Source organism: Mirounga angustirostris, unplaced genomic scaffold, assembly GCF_029215605.1.
Source record: "Mirounga angustirostris isolate CCGP_5_RB_7025 unplaced genomic scaffold, mMirAng1.0.hap1 SCAF_7, whole genome shotgun sequence".
Classification (NCBI taxonomy): Eukaryota; Metazoa; Chordata; class Mammalia; order Carnivora; family Phocidae; genus Mirounga; species Mirounga angustirostris.
Window position 1 is genome coordinate 123,765,216 of NW_026991715.1, and position 19,323 is coordinate 123,784,538.

Here is a 19,323-nt window from a genome sequence, read left to right on the forward strand (position 1 = left end):
CAGGTCCCCTTTCAGTTTTTATTTTAGTAGTTTCATGATGGAAAAATGGATTTCCCAAAGCCTGGTAGACCTAACCTCTCTGGGTCAGATTATGGCCGTGAATTTCAGGGTTCATCAAGAATTCAAATTTACCTTCAAAATTTCAGCAATAATAATCTTATAATGGTTTTTTGGTTTTGTTTTTTTAGCTCAGCAAGCTCTCTTTACTTTCAGTACTTGCCAGTATGAGAGCATCTCAAGGTTTTAAAATTTTAAATCTGATTTGTTTTTACTAGAAGTTCTGGAGTTGAGACTTGATTGCTACCAGATTGTTGAAAACTGTGCTTTTATGGACCACGAACAAGGAATTAAAAATAAGTTTTAAAAGGATACCATTAACAGTTGCAGATCAGTGGGGGAAAATAGAGATTGTACAAATTGATACTGGAATCAGTTATCCACATGGTGGGGGGGAAATGAAATATGCCAGCCTTATATCATAAACAAAAATCGGTTTCAGCTGGTTTAAGGATTTAAATGTGAAAAACAAGTTCTATAAGAAAATAGAGAAAACTAGGTTTCTGACTTTCTGGGAGTTCTTAAAACCAGTATACAAAAAGTGCCCACCACACAGAAGACAAGATTAGTAAATACATATTTAGTTGGATCTACATAATTAGTGTTTCTTCATACAAATCAGCAGTGTTCTTGATTTTTTTTCCTTTATGGTTCCAAATTTGATTAAATAATTTACTTTTTAATAACAATCTCTAGCCTTGAATTTATATATTTTACTGGAGTAATTTACCAAAGTGATCTCTTTAAAATTATGCTAGCTTTGCTACAGAATTAATTCAGTTTTTTTTAATTAGGCGAGCCAGTGCAGCCTTGAATTGTTTAAAACGCTTCCATGAAATGAAGAAACGAGGACCTAAACCTTACAGCCTTCATTTAGATCACATTATTCAGAAAGCAATTGCAACCCACCAGAAACGGGATCAGTATCTCCGAGTTCAGAAAGATATATTTGTTCTTAAGGTACTGACATGAAACGTCGCAATTTTTAACTTAGTTTCCTAATTTTTAACTGATGGATTTTAATATGCATCTACATGTTTGAGTTAGCAGTTTTATTATTCATGCTTATGGATTTTCAGATGGCTTTCTAGTTTTATAATGACTAGGCAGTTTAGAGCTATGTTTTTATAACTTGTTAAAGTTAAAAAGCCTTGCTAATTCATCCTTAAATGAAAAATCTTTGTATTTTTAAAATTTGAACTTAGTTTTCTGAATGTGAAGATAATTTGCCTTAATTTTCCTTATTACTTTCTGATGATTTTAGGATACAGAGGAAGCTCTTTTAATGAACCTTAGAGATAGCCAAGTCCTTCAACATAAAGAGAATCTTGAATGGAATTGGAATCTTATAGGGACCATTCTTAAGGTATGAAAAGATACTTCTTGGTTATGGCTTCATTTTATTATTCATTGTAATTCATCATAATTATATTTTGGGAATTGATAAATACATATATGATATAACATATTATGTTTTTCTAGTGGCCAAATGTAAATCTAAGAAACTATAAAGATGAACAGTTGCACAGGTACGTAACAACTGTTTTGCATTTAAATTGAAAGAACTTAGATTTGAATTATATTATGCCTAATACCTGTGAAAAGTAATAATTGGTATTTTAAAGATACATGCATAACATTTTAATAGTATTCAGTAGGTACATGTATACATTTTTGTGTATACTCTTATAACCTAAAAGCATCCACTAATTCTTTTCCTAGTTATCGATATTCTGGTTTTAGTTTGGAACAAATGAAGTAATTCAGATAAAAGTTTCTCAAATTGGGGTAATGTCAACCATGTTGTAATCTTAGCCCTAAGGTATGAGGATGACATAATAAGGTCATAGTGTTTCCCTCCCAAAATGATGGCCATTTTTACTATTCTGCTTCTACTTGCATTTACATCTGACTTTGGAGGGTTAGCCATTTTTCCTCCTCTTTACATTTCCCTTAACCAAGTTGATGTTCTCCATACCTTTCATAAAACATACAAAGGTTCATGGCATACACAGTACTTCAAGGTACTGTGTAGTTCTCTAGTACCCAGTGCATTTTTCCTCATCCTGAGTTTAGACTAATCCACTACCAGTACTGATCTCCTTCAATAAGAGGGCCTTCATGTTTCTGAAAAATTTTATGTCCTTGACATTATTATTTGGTTGTATTCATCTACTCATGGTATTTAACTTAATATCTGTATTAAGTTTATACGGAACATATATAAACTTAAACTGGAATAAAGAAGCATAGCATCAACTTTTCATACTGCTTGAAAACAGATGAAGTCTCATTCAACTTTGTTTCTCCACATCCTAGAATTGGCACCATTATTGGATTGGATTGTAGTGCATGAAATTAAACTGAACTAAGTTAAATGGAAGCTTAGCCCATAATGTTGAAAGCTATAACATTGAAATATAAATTGTGTTCAGTACTCATGAATTCAGTTGCCTAAATTTTACCTGCAGCTTTTGTGCTTGGCTTTTTGCCTAATTGTGAAAAACGGACAGAATTGTAGTATGATTTATTTTGCTTACAATTATCCAGTATAGGATTATTGTATAGAGTCATGGGACAAAGATTATCACAAAATACAGTAAAAGAAAATTTATGTTCAGGTGTCTTCATATTTATCCAAACTTAATTCTGGCTATGTTGTATATCTGCGTTTTTCTAGCTAGTATCTTTGTTCTCTACTATTTCTTTCAGGCATCTCACCATAAAGTTCTTATTTCACAAGCTATTCTTGACAATTAAGGTGTTTTATTGATTTTTGCTATTTTGTTGTTTTTGCATGCGTGTGTGTGTGTGCGTGTGTGTGTGTGTGTAATGTACCAGATGTGTTTATTCCTTGCTATTTACTCCAATGGCTTAAATCCAAAACATTCAAAACCATATTATATATCTTAAGCTATGGTTAAGATTTTAAAGTAATTTTGATTTCTTACTTTGTTGCTAATTTTATTTTGCTCTTAGGTTTGTACGAAGACTACTTTACTTTTACAAGCCCAGCAGTAAATTATATGCCAACCTGGATCTGGATTTTGCCAAGTCCAAGCAGCTCACAGTTGTGGGTTGCCAATTTACAGAATTTCTTCTTGAGTCCGAAGAGGTAATAAGCACTTTGAATATTTTCCAGAGCAAATGTTTCTCATTGAACTTGCCCCCTTCCTTTTATTTCTGAGTATGCATAGTTGTATTTAGAAACATAGGGAGTGAGCCCAGACCTAGATTTGAATCCTAACTCTTGTCACTAGCTAGTTATGTGACTTTGGACAACGTATGTGCCTTATAGAAGACCTGTTTTTCTCTTTGTAAAATGGAAGATAATATAATCTTCATGCAGCATTGTGTTGAATGAGATTTAAAAAAACATACTCAGTGATTGGTATCTGTTATTAGTAACTTCATCATTATCATTACGTTTTTTGGATTTGATTAAAGTTAATTTTCTAATTATAGTCACTAAGTGCTTTTCCAGTAATACTACAATGTATTTGCTTATAGGATGGGCAAGGATACTTAGAAGATCTAGTAAAAGATATTGTTCAGTGGCTCAATGCCTCATCTGGCATGAAACCTGAAAGAAGTCTTCAAAATAATGGTTTATTGACTACCCTTAGTCAACACTACTTTTTATTTATTGGAACACTTTCTTGCCACCCTCATGGAGTCAAAATGCTGGAAAAATGCAGCGTATTTCAATGGTAAGTATCCCTAGGTTGTCTCAGTATATTCCTGAACTTTATTTTTAATGTAGTCTGAAATGGTATGCTTTTTATTCTGTGTACATGTATTTGGTAAATTTTATTAAAATACAAAAAAATTAGTTATCTTGATGGCTTTGTGACTCTTTTTTATGTGATATTTGTCACTAAATGCTTTCTTTCAGAAATGCTTGTTTATATTTCCATCCTTTTTGTTTCTTTTTTCTTTTTTTTCTTTTTAGTCTCCTTAATCTCTGTTCCTTGAAAAACCAAGATCACTTACTGAAACTGACTGTTTCTAGCTTGGACTACAGCAGAGATGGATTGGCAAGAGTCATCCTTTCCAAAATTCTTACAGCAGCCACTGATGTGAGTATAACATCAACAAAACTATATTTTTTATAGCCAGTTAGTTCAATACTTCATAAAATTTAGCCAAGCAAAATTAATTATTAATTCTAAGAATATGGGATGGAATTTGAGTTTACTCTAAAACAGTAGTTATTCCATGGGGCTCCTGGTGGTTCAGTCGGTTAAGCGTCTGCCTTCTGCTCAGGTCAGGATCCCAGGGTCCTGGGATCGAACCCTGCATCAGGCTCCCTGCTCAGCGGGAGGCCTGCTTCTCCCTCTCCCTCTGCTGCTCCCCCTGCCTGTGCTCTCCTGTTCTCTCTCTCTGTCAAATAAAATCTTTAAAAAAAATAAAAATAAAAGTAGTTCCTCCAAGGAACTGTATACAGTACCCATATCTTTCTATGAAGGGGAAGAAGCAGCTAGATTGAAACAGAAATATTTACTAGTACTAAGAAAATGTATCAGGGGCTAGACCCTCAATTCCAATTTTTCTGCCATTTTCAAGTAGCAAAACTGTCCCCCAAAAAAGTCCAAATAGGCTATCCATTAAGTTTGGGGTTTTTTTGTTTGTTTTTATATTTTCCTTTATCTTTGTAGGCCTGCAGGCTGTATGCAACAAAACATTTAAGAGTATTATTGAGAGCTAATGTTGAATTCTTCAATAATTGGGGAATTGAATTACTAGTGACCCAGCTACATGATAAAAACAAAACTATTTCTTCTGAAGCTCTTGATATTCTTGATGAAGCATGTGAAGACAAGGTGAAGGTTTATTATTTTATAATAAAATACTTAGACATGAATTTTTATTTAAGTATTTTAATTATTAAATTAATTTTAATTATTAAAGTACTCAATTTTAATAGAAAATTATGTGAAATTATAATGTACTTAATACAGATGTTTTGGAAACATAATTTACTATCATTTTGCAATTGTTAATTTGCCTAATAATTACCTTTTTTAGGCCAATCTTCATGCTCTTATTCAGATGAAGCCAGCTTTATCCCACCTTGGAGACAAGGGTTTGCTTCTCCTCCTGAGGTAAATGTTAAGTAAATTTTTCTTATAGTTGTGTTTTTTGTTGTGTTCTCTTTAGCAGTGTGTTTTAAAGTTGGATTCAAATCCAAATAGGAAACACTTTAAATTTAGAGTTTAGTGTTAACTTCTGGGTGCCTGGGTGGCTCAGTTGGTTAAGCGACTGCCTTCGGCTCAGGTCATGATCCTGGAGTCCCTGGCAGGGAGCCTGCTTCTCCCTCTGACCCTCCCCCCTCTCATGTGCTCTCTCTCTCTCATTCTCTCTGTCTCAAATAAATAAATAAATAAAATCTTAAAAAAAAAAAAAAGTTTAGTGTTAACTTCTGAAAGAGGTCTATTTTTTAATCTTAGATATCCTTTAATACTGAAACTCATTGTTTTCCTTAATGTTGTTTCATTGTTTTTCATTGTTTTCCTTAATGTTTCCTTTACATTTCTGTGTGTCCTTATGATTTTCATGACATTTTCTTTACTGTGATTGGATTCATGTGTTTTTGCAAGATTATGAAAATTTATTTGTATTTGAAATTACAGTAAATAATAGTTGACCTTTTACTCTCAGGAAGAAGCTATTCCTAAAGTCTTTAAGCTCTTTAAACATAGTATTGCTTAAGATAGTTTAACTCCTTAAACAGTTGTGGTCAGACTCTGTGTTAAACTATTGTTTGTTTTAATTTACAGATTTCTTTCCATTCCAAAAGGATTTTCCTATCTGAATGAAAGGGGTTATGTAGCAAAACAATTGGAAAAATGGCACAAGGTAACTTTCTGTTGAGTAAGCTTCAGTTTATGTTTTTATCTTAGGAAATAGATCTATGAATTTAGAGGATTTTTTATATTGGTGTCTTGAAGCTAAAGAGGTTAAATATTTAAACATTCATATGAAGTCCAGTCTTAAATTCTATGTATTTGTGTTTATATTTATCCATTTTTTAAACCACATTATTTTAGAGCAAACTATTGATTTTGTGTATATTCTATTGAAATTTTGCTTTCAGTTTAATTGATATAATCTACTGGTATAATTTATTAACCGTGTTTACTATCATTTCTTTTATTCTTATTCTTGGGTCCCTTATGATAGCCCTTTTAAGCTGTAACTAAAACAATTTTCCTAAATGAAGGAAGATTGTAAAACAACTGTACCAAGCAGATAAAATATTTTAAACTTTATTTTTAGGATGCTTCTTGACATAAACCTGAGAACAAACTTCTTGTTATTAGTTAACTTCCTAGCTTTTCTTTAGTTGGTCATCACTGTGATTTTATTTTGTTTGAAGCATTATAAATTGTCAAAGCATCTTAGAAACCCATGGGTAATCAATTCTAATGCAAATAATTTTTGGGTTCTTCATCATTTCAATCATGATATTGTCTATACTGAACCATATTTCACAAGAAATTCTCACCTTTTAAAAATACTGTAACTATAAAACATACTTTAGGCAGTGTCTGGGTGGCTCAGTCGGTTAACGTCTGCCTTCAGCTCAGATCCTGCTATCGAGCCCCACGTCCGGCTCCCTGCTCGATGGGGAGCCTGCTTCTCCCTCTGCTGCTCCCCCTGTTTGTGCTTGCTCTCTCTCTCTCTCTGTCAAATAAATAAAATCTTTAAAAACAAAAACATAATTTAGGCATGAAGTCTTTCAATAATTAATGAATTGGGGACTTGAAATAAGATGTAATAGTTTTATTTCATAAATAGAAGTTACTTAAATTACCATGGTAAAATCGGTCACCTTATTATACAAATTATATTAGGAAGTTGCTTAGCATATCTGGTACAGTACTTTCACATAGTAGGTACAAAATGTAACTGCTGTAACAAAGGCATGTGCAGTGTATAAAGAAACACAAAGGAAGGGTTAATGATTCTACCTTAGGGATTAGAATTAGCAAAAGAAATGTTAGGTGTGATCAGGAAAGGATATGATATTTGAAATAGTCTTGAGGAGTAAGTAAATAAATGGGAAGAAGGGTATTTAAGGCTGAGGGTGCAGAATAATAAATCTGTATAGATTATTGGAACTTCAGACTTGTGAAGAAAGCTATATTCCAGTGTAGTTGGGGCTAGGATAAGTGAGGAGTGGCAAGATGGGACTAGAATGGTAAGTTAGAACTAGATTATAGAAGGCGTTATAAACCACATTATGTCATCAAGGGATTTCAATTTTATCGGAAGTGGGGAAATGATAGGTGTTCAAAGACTAGTCATAATCAGAGCTGTGCTTTAGAAACATGACAGATCAGAGTGTAGGAATGGATATTTGGTCATCAAAGGTAAAGCCTAGGAATATTGAGACCAGTTAAGCAAGAATTGATAAGAATGTGAACTTCAATGGTGCTGAGATTGGATAGGCAGGGATACATTTTCTGGGCATCTTTGAAATAAGATGGACAGGAGGTGTGGATAGATTGGATATAATGAATGAAGAGTCCATCTTGACTCTTAAAGTTTCTGATATCATTGACTGAGCATGCAGTGGATCACCATGAAGAGATTGTGATTACAGGGGCGCCTGGGTGGCTCAGGTGGTTAAGCATCTGCCTTCTGTTCGGGTCGTGATCCTGGGGTCCTGGGATTGAGGCCCAGGTCGGGCTCCCTGCTCAGTGGGGAGTCTGCTTCTCCTCTCCCTTTGCCCCTCCCCCAACTGATGTTCATTCACGGGTGCTCACTCTATCTCAAATAAATAAATTTTTAAAAATCTTAAAAAAAAGAGATTGTGATTATAAAAAGTGGTTTGCAGGATGAGGTTAATGAGTTTTGAATATGTTGAATTGTATTGCTCTGTGGGATGACCAAGTGATGGTATCCAGAAAATACTTGGAATTGTGGATCTGGAGCTCAGATATGTGCTGAAGATCGCAGTTTGGGAGTCCTCAGTATATAGTAGTAGCTGAAACCTGAAATGAGTGAGATCACCAGGGAAGATATAAGGAACAAAAAAAGAAAGAAAACTGGAAATTCCTCCCTATAGAACATTCTGGTTTAATGAGGGGAATAGAAGGACAAAGACACTGAGAAAATTGCCAGAGAGAATGGTGTCACTAAAGGATGCTTCAGGAAGGAGAGGCCAGTGATATATATTTGTTAAAGAGGTCACATAAAATGAGCAATAGAAAATAAACTGTTGAATTTGACAGTTTGGTCATTGGTGAATTTTGCTAGAGCATTTTCAGTAGAAAGTTACAAACAGATGCTGAATTGTAGTTACAGTTAGTTAGGCAGTAAATGGAAGGTGTAAAAAAATAAAGACAACATAGTCCTCTCGAATTAGAGAAAAGGAGAAAGGGAAGAGAACTAACTTACTGATTGTCTACCATTTCAAGTCTTACTTCATTGAATCCTCAGGGCAACCCTATGAAATATATTCTGTTATTTCTATTTTGTGAATGAAAATTTTGAGGCTAAGGAGAGTAAGCTTTATCCTAGAGGAGTAATTTATCCTAGGTCACAGAGCTTAAAAATAGAGCAGGGGTGCTTTTTGATTCCAAAGCCCATGCTCACTGTATTCAGTTTCCTCCCACTAGCTTATGGCATGCCAGCATGAACTGAGACTGTCTCTGTTTCAAGGTAATAAAACATCCAGGCCAGTACAATATTAAAAATTCTCACTCATTCAGTTTAAAACTTCACCCGAGCACCCAGGCCTGATACAGACATAGAAACACTACAGTGGAGGGAGGATTCGGTTAATCTCATCACGCTCTGTGCTCATCTCCTCTCCATTTACTAGCTGCCTGCCAGTTTAGGGCTTCTTCAGCTTTGGAGCAGGAAGAGGAAGAGGCATGGGGGGCAAGAACAGACTTACTCAGTTGGTACAGTTGTTACCTGGGCTATTTAGCTTTGAGTGTGGCAGATTTCAAATGTTAATTCTTCTACTTTAGGGTTACTGTCATGGGTTTCTCAAAGACCTCACCACTGTGGATCTCTTTATTTTCAGTTCCTTTGACTAGGGCAGCGGCTCCTCTGCTTGCCTACTTATATTGCCTCCTAGGTAGGCAGAGGGAGGTAGAGGTCCACCCCTCAGTTGGGGTTTTCTTACCCCTCCAGATTGGTCCTTTTGGGCAGAATCCTCAAGATAACCCACATTAGAAACTCAGTGCATTTCACAGCTATAAACCATACCCCTGACCTTTGGCTAGTGTTTTCCAAATGAATGCCCCTGGTCAAAAGATTAGCCACAGGAATATAACTACTCCTGTATAAAGCTCAGAATATATGCCTTTTTTGCACTAAGATTTTCATATAGAGAGGAGAGTTTGGTAGTAGTGTAGTGGTAATAGTAGCAGTAGTAATAATTATGGTACACTGATAATAGTAAAACCTCATATTGCTATTACAAAGTAAATGTGGAACCTAAAGGAAAAAAGGAAAAGTACGTTTTTAGAGGCTTGAAGTAGGGAGTTAAGGTAACTAACCAAATTCAAGTTGTCTAAAATGGTTTTGAATGAAAAATGTCTCCCTGTGCCCTTAATCTGTCTTTTCTGAAGGTAATATCTGTAATAGTTTATTTGTGAGCATTCAGAGATGTTCTATCCATCTATATGTACATACTCTTTTTTTTTTTTTTTTTAAGATTTTATTTATTGATTTGACACAGAGACAGCGAGAGAGGGAACACAAGCAGGGGGAGTGGGAGAGGGAGAAGCAGGCTTCCTGCTGAGCAGGGAGCCCGATGGGGGGCTGGATCCCAGGGCCCTGGGATCATGACCTGAGCGGAAGGCAGACACTTAACGACTGAGTCCCCTATATGTACATACTCTTTATTTAAAAATACAAATGAGTTCTATTTTCAAGTGTAGATAAGTTTTTCATTTAGCAGTATATCTGAGGGATCTTTTCAGAGCTATACATTTAAATCTAACTTGTTCTTTTTGATGGCTGCATAGTACATTATGTGAATGTACCTTAATTTTTATAACCACTCCTGTATTTACATTGTTTCCAACTTTTTTTGTTTAGTAAATAGTGTTTGCTGGATATTCTTCCATATGTCTTTGCATGCTTGTACATATACTTCTATAGAATAAATTTCTAAAAGTGTAGTTGTTGAGCCAAAAAGTATGAGAAGTAACGGGACGCCTGGGTGGCTCAGTCGTTAAGTGTCTGCCTTCAGCTCAGGTCATGGTCCCAGAGTCCTGGGATCGAGCTCCACATTGGGCTCCCTGCTCAGCGGGAAGCCTGCTTCTCCCTCTCTCACTCCCCCTGCTTGTGTTCCCTTCTCACTGTGTCTCTCTCTGTCAAATAAATAAATAAAATCTTCAAAAAAAAAAAAGTATGTGAAGTAACATTTTTGATACATACTGCCAAATTGCTTTCCAAAGAGGTTCTACCAATTCCTTCTAAACAGTTTAAAGTGGAGATCTTTTAGCATTTACCCCAAAGATAGAAATGTGATCTGAAGGGGCACCTGCACCCCAATGTTTATAGCAGCAATGTCCACAATAGCCAAACTATGGAAAGCGCCCAGATGTCCATCGACAGATGAATGGATAAAGAAGATGTGGTATGCACACACACATACACACACACATACACATGAATATTACACAGCCATCAAAAAACGAAATCTTGCCATTTGCAATGATGTGGATGGAATTAGAGGGTATTATGCTAAGCGAAATAAGTCAATCAGAGAAAAGACAATTATCATATGATGTCACTGATATGTGAAATTTAAGAAATAAAACAGAGGATCATAAGGGAAGGGAGGAAAAATTAAAACAAGATGAAACCAGAGAGGGAGACAAACCATAAGAGACTCTTAATCATAGGAACCGAACTGAGGGTTGTTGGAGGGGAAGTGGGTGGAGGGGTGGGGTAACTGGGTGATGGGCGTTAAGGAGGGCATGTGATATAATGAGCACTGGGTAGTATAATTACTGATGAATCACAGGCCTGTACCTCTGAAACCAATAATACGTTATATGTTAATTAATTGAATTTAAATTAAAAAATGTTAAAAAATAAAAGGGAAAAAGTAAAGTGGAGATGTTTTGCAATGAAGATGGCAGTATGACTGACTTTCAGTTTAAAGAATTTAGCTAGTTTTTCAAGTTTTAGTTGGAAACATTTTTTACATTTGAGGTGATTCAAATCAGTGGGGAAAGAGATGTCGGAAGGTGCTAAAATGATACAATTCATTTAATTTTCCTTTTTAAATTTCTAGTGAATATGTTTATGGTTTAATATTAAGAGGCTAGTTTTTGTTCATATTTAATAGGGAAAGGGATTTAATTAAGATGAAAAACAAAACTATTACTTATATGGACTCTAAAATAATAATTGAAAATGGGGATAAGAGTATAAGCAGGCAGCTTTTGGGTATGATAGAGCATTTGCATTCATAATACCTTGTTCTACCATTTTTAAAAATGTTTTAAATTTTCTGTACAGATGTTCATTTTTCTCATATTTATGCTTTTAAGATTTGGTAGGTACCTAATATGTTATGAATTTAATGAACAATATGATACTGTATACAATTAAGACAGTATTATCTTCCAGGAATATAATTCAAAATATGTTGACTTGATTGAGGAACAACTTAATGAAGCACTTACTACTTACCGAAAGCCAATTGATGGTGATAACTATGTTCGTCGGAGTAACCAAAGGTAGAGTCTAGTTAATGGAATAATTTATTAACTTGTTCTCTAATATAAAATTCAAAACCAGTTCATAATCTTTATTTTTTGAAATTTTCTGAGTACTTAGAGATTTTATTCCCTTCACTGACATAAGAAAAAAATCTTAAAGCATATCATTGACCACTCAAGAATTCCAGTGGCACTCATAACATGCTGAATACCCTTACTAATATAATTTATATACCTTCCATGCTTTTACCCTAGTCTCTTTTTCTGGTCTCAGCTCTCTTACTATTACTCACTACTTTGAGGCCAGCTAAACTGTTATTTTTCTAGAGAAATCCTCACGCTTTTCCACTTCCATATTTTTATGTATGCCGAGAGATTACATCTTTACCTAGTACTTTATTAGTAGTCCTTGTTTTAATTAGCATATTGTAAATGAGGCAATAGGTATATCAATCATCTTTATTATACTAGATTACAGCGTCCTCATGTCTACCTGCCTGTACACCTCTATGGACAACTGGTACACCACAAAACAGGCTGTCATTTGTTGGAAGTACAGGTAAAAACATAATTAACTTGTTTTAAATAACTACAATTATAGAAAAAAATCTCAATATTGCTAAAGTATTACCTTTGCAAAAACTACTCAAAAGCCTTAAAGTTAGCAGCATAATTGCTTTTAAAGCCCTCTATCTTATAACTGACTTAGGCATTCTTTGTTCGTAATCCTGATAGATCACTGGTTTGCATGCCTTTCCCTGACTTCCCTGTGTCAACTTTTGCATAGCTAATTTGTTACGTAAAGTAAGCCACTTTAAGTCTGAGTTCTGTCCTTTATAGTTTGTTGGGAAGTTCATCTTGTTAGTAGAAACATACGAAAAACTGAATTTCTTCATTGTTCCTGTTGGGAAGTTAAACTGAACCTGATACAGATTCAGTTATCTTTGGTGAGCAACAAACTGGAAGTGTAGTTGCTGTCTGTACTATTCCCTTAAACCTCATGGAATATAACAGGCTTAGTGTCAAGCAGTTATTCTTTGATTATATGCACACCAAATGTATGGCTGTGAATATGTCTTGCTACTAAGTGTTTTCAATAAATGCGACTTTCTTCTGATTTTAGAAAGGGAAGTATTTGCATGTGTGTCTTTTGAACTCTAGTAATCTGGCAGTTTAGTTCATTTTTGTATCAGTGTTCATCCCAGGAGCCAAAGTTTTGCATAAACGTACTCTATAGTGTCCTATTTTTATATTAAACCTGTGAAGACTTTTGGAGCATATATCTTTCATACTAGTTTTTTTAATTCACTAGTATTATGTTCTATTTAAAAAACTGATAATGTGACTAACATTTTTATAATGTTAGGTACTAAGTACTTTGTTAAGCACTTTGTATGTAATGATTAGATCATTACACCTTATGAAACAGATCCTTATTTTAGAGATTGGAAATCAAGGCATGGGGGATTAACTAACTTGCTCAAAACCACATAGCTAGAAAGTGCTAACTCCAGAATAGGAACTCAGAGCCCCTGCGCTAATGCTGCTTAAGAAAGTTTACATAAAATTATTTTAGAATTTTAAATATGCAAACATTACTAAATGCAAACCTTAAAAATTTGGTTTTAAGATGCATTGAAAGCATATTGTTACTCATGCTTTGTTTTTCTTTCTCCAGAATATTATTACCGAACTCTGTCACAATGTTCGTACACCAGATTTGGATAAATGGGAAGAAATTAAAAAACTGAAAGCATCTCTTTGGGCCTTGGTTTGTAATAAACACTTCTATAAAATCTTCATCATTTTTAGATTTTTTAAAAATTTTCCCATTAATAATAAAAATCATTTTATTTAGAACTTGTTCTCAGATTAATATTCTAAGACCAAGATTGTTTCTGCCCATTTTAAATATATTTTTAGACTGAAAAATAAATGATTAAGCTATTAGTTTTCTTTCTAAGACAAATGGAGCATTAATTTCTAAAGTTCCATATTTAAGGGTTTTTTTCACATTTTTTTCTCTCTCATAGATGGGGTTAAATTTTTTGATAGCTCTCCAAATTTCTTGAAAGAGTTACTCTTATAAATATATTTGATACAAGTTATTTCTTTTCTTTCAGGGAAATATTGGCTCATCAAATTGGGGTCTCAATTTGCTACAGGAAGAAAATGTGATTCCAGATATACTAAAACTTGCAAAGCAGTGTGAGGTTCTTTCAATCAGAGGGTATGTTATTTTACTCACAAATCTTTCTAATGTATATATTCTTGTTCACAAATGGCTGTGAGGGAAGAGTATTTTATGATTCAGTAGTCCAATAGAACTATTAATTCACTGAAAATCCTAATGAGATAAGATTTAAAAAGAAAAGGGTGGGGTGCTCACCTGGCTGGCTCAGTAGAGCATGCGACTCTTGATCTTGGGGCCATGATTTCAAGCCCCACACTGGGAGTAGAGTTTACTTAAAAAAAAAAAAAAAAAAAAAAAATTTTTTTTTTTAGATGCACTAAGGTAAACATCTTAAGGAACTCCTTGCTTAATGTTACTGTTTCATTTTTATCATTATAATGTTGAAGTTTAGTAACTGGTAAACAGTGAAAGTATAGTGTATATGCAGTAGTCCAATAGCCCATATATTCCAGATTTATCCCAGAAAAGTTAATATATGTCATTTTCCCCCTAAGATTGCATTATGTTCTTTTAAACTACTTCTTTGTAATTACTATCTATATTAGGAAGGTGTTCATGTTACTTATGGCTTCTAAGTTACCCCTAACTCATTTTAATACATTTTTCTACAAGCTAAACAATTTTTAATGACTTTTAAAGAAAATTCAAATGTACATATAGCAAACTAATATTTTGGTTGCTTTAAGAAATCTCAGTTTGGAATTATAAACTGTCATTACTACATCTTTTACATATAGGACCTGTGTATATGTGCTTGGGCTCATAGCCAAAACCAAACAGGGCTGTGATATTCTGAAATGTCATAGCTGGGATTCTGTAAGGCACAGTCGCAAACATCTGTGGCCTGTGGTTCCAGATGATGTAGAACAACTCTGTAATGAACTTTCATCTATCCCAAGCACCCTGAGTTTGAACTCAGAGTCAACCAGCTCTAGACATAATAGTGAAAGTGAATCTGCACCATCAAGTGAGTATTGTTGACAAGATCATATAAAGTTAGCTGAAATTAACATTTGTATTTGTAATGTCACAATTTAAATGTATTTGTTACATTCCTAATTTACTTTTTTCTAAGATAATTTGGCAATAATGTGGTCTTGGAGAATGTGTTATCTTTTCACAACAGAGAGTAATAGCCACCAAACTACATTGTTCTCTCTCCTTGCTTTTCTAAATAGCCTTCGGAAAAGTCTTACTGACAGAGTTAAAAAATAAGCCATGTGCCAGAAGAACCTGTTCCCCTTTTTGCTTATCATAAAATCTAAAAGTAAATATTTGCTTACCTTCATTTACATACTTTTTCACTCATTTTTCAGATACAGAGATTGTTGAACCAGAATGTATTTATTAAGAGATACTATATTTACATATTCATTTTTGAGAGAAGAGCTAAATTTTAAAACTAAATATTGAAACTGTTAAAAGATAGAGTATCAAAAATCAATTAAATAAAAAACAGTTTGTGGTTTTAAGCCCTGTGCTAAATATTGTTAGTCGTACAAAACTTAAGACATGGTTCTTTTTAAGAAGATAGTGCAACATTTTTCAAACCATATTTTACCAGGCCTAAGATGCTGTGAATTATAAGATGCACCAGTATTTTATGTATCACTAAAAAAGAAGAAAAAAATACTGCCTATTAAACTAGGACATACCACTGATTACAAGATGCATTCTGATTTTAGAGAATTACTTGTGAAAAACGTGCATCTTAGAATTGACAAAATCTGAAAATACATTATGCAGGTTTATTTGGGATTTTATTTTGCTTTCTTTCAAAATAAATTTGAAGTAGTTTATAACTATTGAACAAAAAGCTAAAAATAAAAATAGGATAAAAGCTCATAGATGTCATTGGACACCCAGATTGAGTCTTTTTTCTTTATTAGAGTTAGACACTGAATTTAGATGAGTTACTTAGTACCTAAAGGAAAATAAATAAGCCTAACTGATTTAAACATGAATTTAAAATGCTCTGACTTGGTTCTTTAAAAGATATTTTAAGACTAAGAATTCATTTCTTATAAGATTAATTTCTCCCACTATTGTGATTTGAAAAATTAACAAGAATCTGTACCAACTGAGTGAACATCCATGGTCAAATCTCCCTTTTCCTTTAATTGTATGCTGAATATTTAGAGGTTTTGGAAACTCCCTGCCATTAAAACAGTCAAGCAAAAAAAAAAAAAACAACACTTCATGTAAACTGTGCCATAATGAATCCTTTAGTTTTTCTTGGGAAATAACAGAAGTTCCTTATAATGACATAATTTCACATTTTATTTAAGTTCAAACACTTGGTCTCAGGAAGTTCTTTTTTTTTTTATGTGGCTTCTCAGCAATTTAACCCTTTATTTTTGAAAAAATTTTTTCCCAGATGACTATTCAACAAAATATTCTTGAAATATGTCACTAACAGTTGCCATGATTTTGTTTCGTCATTTTTTTATGTGCTTTTATTAACAATCCTTTGATCATAGGTATGTTCATAATGGAGGATGACCGGTTCGGCAGCAGCTCTACCAGTACGTTTTTTCTTGACATCAATGAAGATACAGAGCCAGCATTTTATGATCGACCTGGACCTATAAAGGATAAAAATTCATTCCCTTTCTTTGCTTCTAGTAAACTTGTGAAGAATCGTATCTTAAATTCGCTTACTTTGCCTAATAAAAAACATCGTAGTAGCAGTGATCCGAAAGGAGGGAAACTGTCATCCGAAAATAAGACAAACAACAGGCGGATCAGAACACTTACGGAGCCCAGTGTTGACTTTAATCATAGTGATGATTTCACACCCATATCCACAGTACAGAAGACATTACAATTAGAAACTTCATTTGTTGGGAATAAGCACATTGAAGACACTGGTAGTACTCCAAGTATTGGAGAGAATGACTTAAAATTCACGAAGAGTCTTGGTACAGAGAATCACAGAGAAAACACAAGCCGAGAGAGATTAGTCGTAGAAAGTTCAACAAGCTCACATATGAAGATACGTAGCCAAAGTTTTAATACAGACACTACAACAAGTGGCATAAGTTCAATGAGTTCAAGTCCTTCACGAGAAACAGTAGGTATCGATGCTACGACTGTGGACACAGACTGTGGAAGTATGAGTACTGTGGTAAGTACTAAAACTGTTAAGACAAGCCACTATTTGACGCCACAGTCTAACCATCTGTCTCTCTCCAAATCAAACTCCGTGTCCCTGGTGCCTCCAGGTTCTTCTCACACACTTCCTAGAAGAGCACAGTCCCTTAAAGCACCCTCTATTGCTACGATTAAAAGTCTAGCAGATTGTAACTTTAGTTACACGAGTTCTAGAGACGCCTTTGGCTATGCTACGCTGAAAAGATTGCAGCAACAAAGAATGCATCCGTCCTTATCTCATTCTGAGGCTTTGGCATCCCCAGCAAAAGATGTGCTGTTTACCGACACCATCACCATGAAGGCCAGCAGCTTTGAGTCCAGGTTAACACCAAGCAGGTGAGCAAATGAACATTTAAAAATGAACAATAGTGGTTGCATTTTAACAGACTTAACTGGAAAGCACTAGACAGGTTTTACATCTACATAAGCCTCAGAACTGACCAATTGTAATTGTTTACTATGGTAGGCTCTAAGCTCCTAGTTACCCGATATGATTTGAAATGGATTCTTGCAGCTGCGAGGGGGGAAAAGAAATTCTTTTAGGCCCTGAAATAAACATCTATGGTTTGCAAGGACACACAAGTCACAAGTTTTTTTTTATTTCTCGCTTCTGCAAGGATCGATTTTAAAAAGAAGCATGTCGGGGGAATCAGGAGCTTAAGACCTACAATAACAAACAACCTTTTCAGGTAGGTCAATTTAAGGCTCCAAAAGTTGACCTTTATTATTACTATATTTTTTAAGTAACTACAAATTTTAGTAAAATTCTTTTCAGTTTGTCTTAAGTAGCTGTGATTATTTAGTAGGAACCTAATGAACATTAAGTGAATTAATTGGCCTGCAGGATTCAGCAGTAGCAATTTGCCTGTGCTCAAGAACTTTTAGGGAATTTCTATGCCATATCTAAAGATTGTGACCAGGTTGATCAAAATAAACAATTTTGATTTTACCTTTAAAATATATGCAATGTAAAATTTGGTTGTTGCAAAGGTTCTGTACCTGTTTTTTTGTTGTTGTTGTTGTTGTTACTGTTGGGCCAAATACTTCTAAAAATTTACTTAGTTTTTGTTATTAATTCCCATTTATTTAAATGGATTAGTATTTGTCAAATACTGAGAATAGTGCTTGACACATATCATCATCATTAGCATTATGGGTAGTTATTTCCTTATGTAACCCATTTGGCTTTTACAGAACCAAATTCTTAATAACATTAAAAAGTTATTAAGCAGTTTTATTTCAGTAATGCTAATGCATTTAGTAGAAGGGGTTCCTTTGTAGCAGATAATAAATTATATCCCATTTGATAGAATTTTATAAATTATGCAGTGATGTCTCATACAGGAACTCACCCATCTTTGGCAACCTCATCGATTCAGAACAAAGGCAAATCTGTTAATAGCTCACTAGTCTCAATCTATGCAGTAAGGTTCATGAATTGTATTCAGAAGAGATACCTCTGACCCACATTCAAAGTTGATACTTATCCTAACAAGCTTTGATGTCACGTTTTCAGGCCTATGGGAGCAACAATTAGAAGCTTCTGATTGGTAGGAACACTATAACAGGAAAGGACAGCTGATAAAACTGGTAGCAAAGGAGGAAACTTTTGTATTACAACAAAGTATTTGAAAATTCGAGACCACCGCAGCAGCCAGAGCAGTAAGGAATGTAGCTGAGCGAAGTAAGCAGTAGGAGTTGCACCATCGTACAGCTCAGTGCAACGTCACCAGAGAGCTGTTAAGATTTCACACGATTTGGTTGATTATATCCCATCGAAGCAGGCCGTTTCTATCCAAATTGATGAAGGCATAGATTAAAGAGTTGTACTGTTTAAATATTCATAAGAATAGACCAGAAAAGACAGCTACCCCAAATCACTTATTTCCTAACCAATCTGGGTTCTTAGAATCTTATTTCCTATATTCTCTGTTAGACCAGAAGAAAGTTATTTGGAAATTTTACTCCTGGAGTAAAATGCCAAGTTATTGGCATTACATAAAGGATGAATAGATGTTTTAATTTCTGGGAGGGAAAAAAATAAAAACAAGAAATAACAGTCAAGAGACAGGAACAGCTTGTACAAAGGTGTGACGGCATAACAGAACTTTATGTTCATCAAATCTTTCATTTGTTTTTCAAATTGCATTTAGTACTTACTGTGTGTGTACCAGGTTCCATGGAGGAAAAACCGTGTCGGCATTAGTCTTTCTATTCCTA

General features: G+C 34.3%; 1 protein-coding gene across 9 annotated transcripts in view; it reads left to right on the forward strand.

The window, feature by feature from the left end:
• The window catches only part of RICTOR (RPTOR independent companion of MTOR complex 2), a 122,133-nt gene that overhangs the window by 85,227 nt on the left and 17,583 nt on the right, over positions 1-19,323 (forward strand). For 7 of the 9 annotated variants that reach the window (XM_045861966.2, XM_045861983.2, XM_064596766.1 and 4 more), the window contains 16 exons: positions 852-1,017; positions 1,322-1,423; positions 1,540-1,586; positions 3,037-3,172; positions 3,568-3,767; positions 4,010-4,136; positions 4,716-4,880; positions 5,086-5,162; positions 5,838-5,916; positions 11,665-11,774; positions 12,228-12,315; positions 13,435-13,527; positions 13,880-13,986; positions 14,688-14,917; positions 16,431-17,439; positions 17,721-17,792. In XM_045861966.2, the coding sequence (XP_045717922.1) occupies positions 852-1,017; positions 1,322-1,423; positions 1,540-1,586; positions 3,037-3,172; positions 3,568-3,767; positions 4,010-4,136; positions 4,716-4,880; positions 5,086-5,162; positions 5,838-5,916; positions 11,665-11,774; positions 12,228-12,315; positions 13,435-13,527; positions 13,880-13,986; positions 14,688-14,917; positions 16,431-17,439; positions 17,721-17,792 (2,808 nt within the window). The remainder of the gene's footprint in view (positions 1-851; positions 1,018-1,321; positions 1,424-1,539; positions 1,587-3,036; positions 3,173-3,567; positions 3,768-4,009; positions 4,137-4,715; positions 4,881-5,085; positions 5,163-5,837; positions 5,917-11,664; positions 11,775-12,227; positions 12,316-13,434; positions 13,528-13,879; positions 13,987-14,687; positions 14,918-16,430; positions 17,440-17,720; positions 17,793-19,323) is intronic. The other 2 variants (XM_045861973.2, XM_045862006.2) reach the window with 1 other exon arrangement.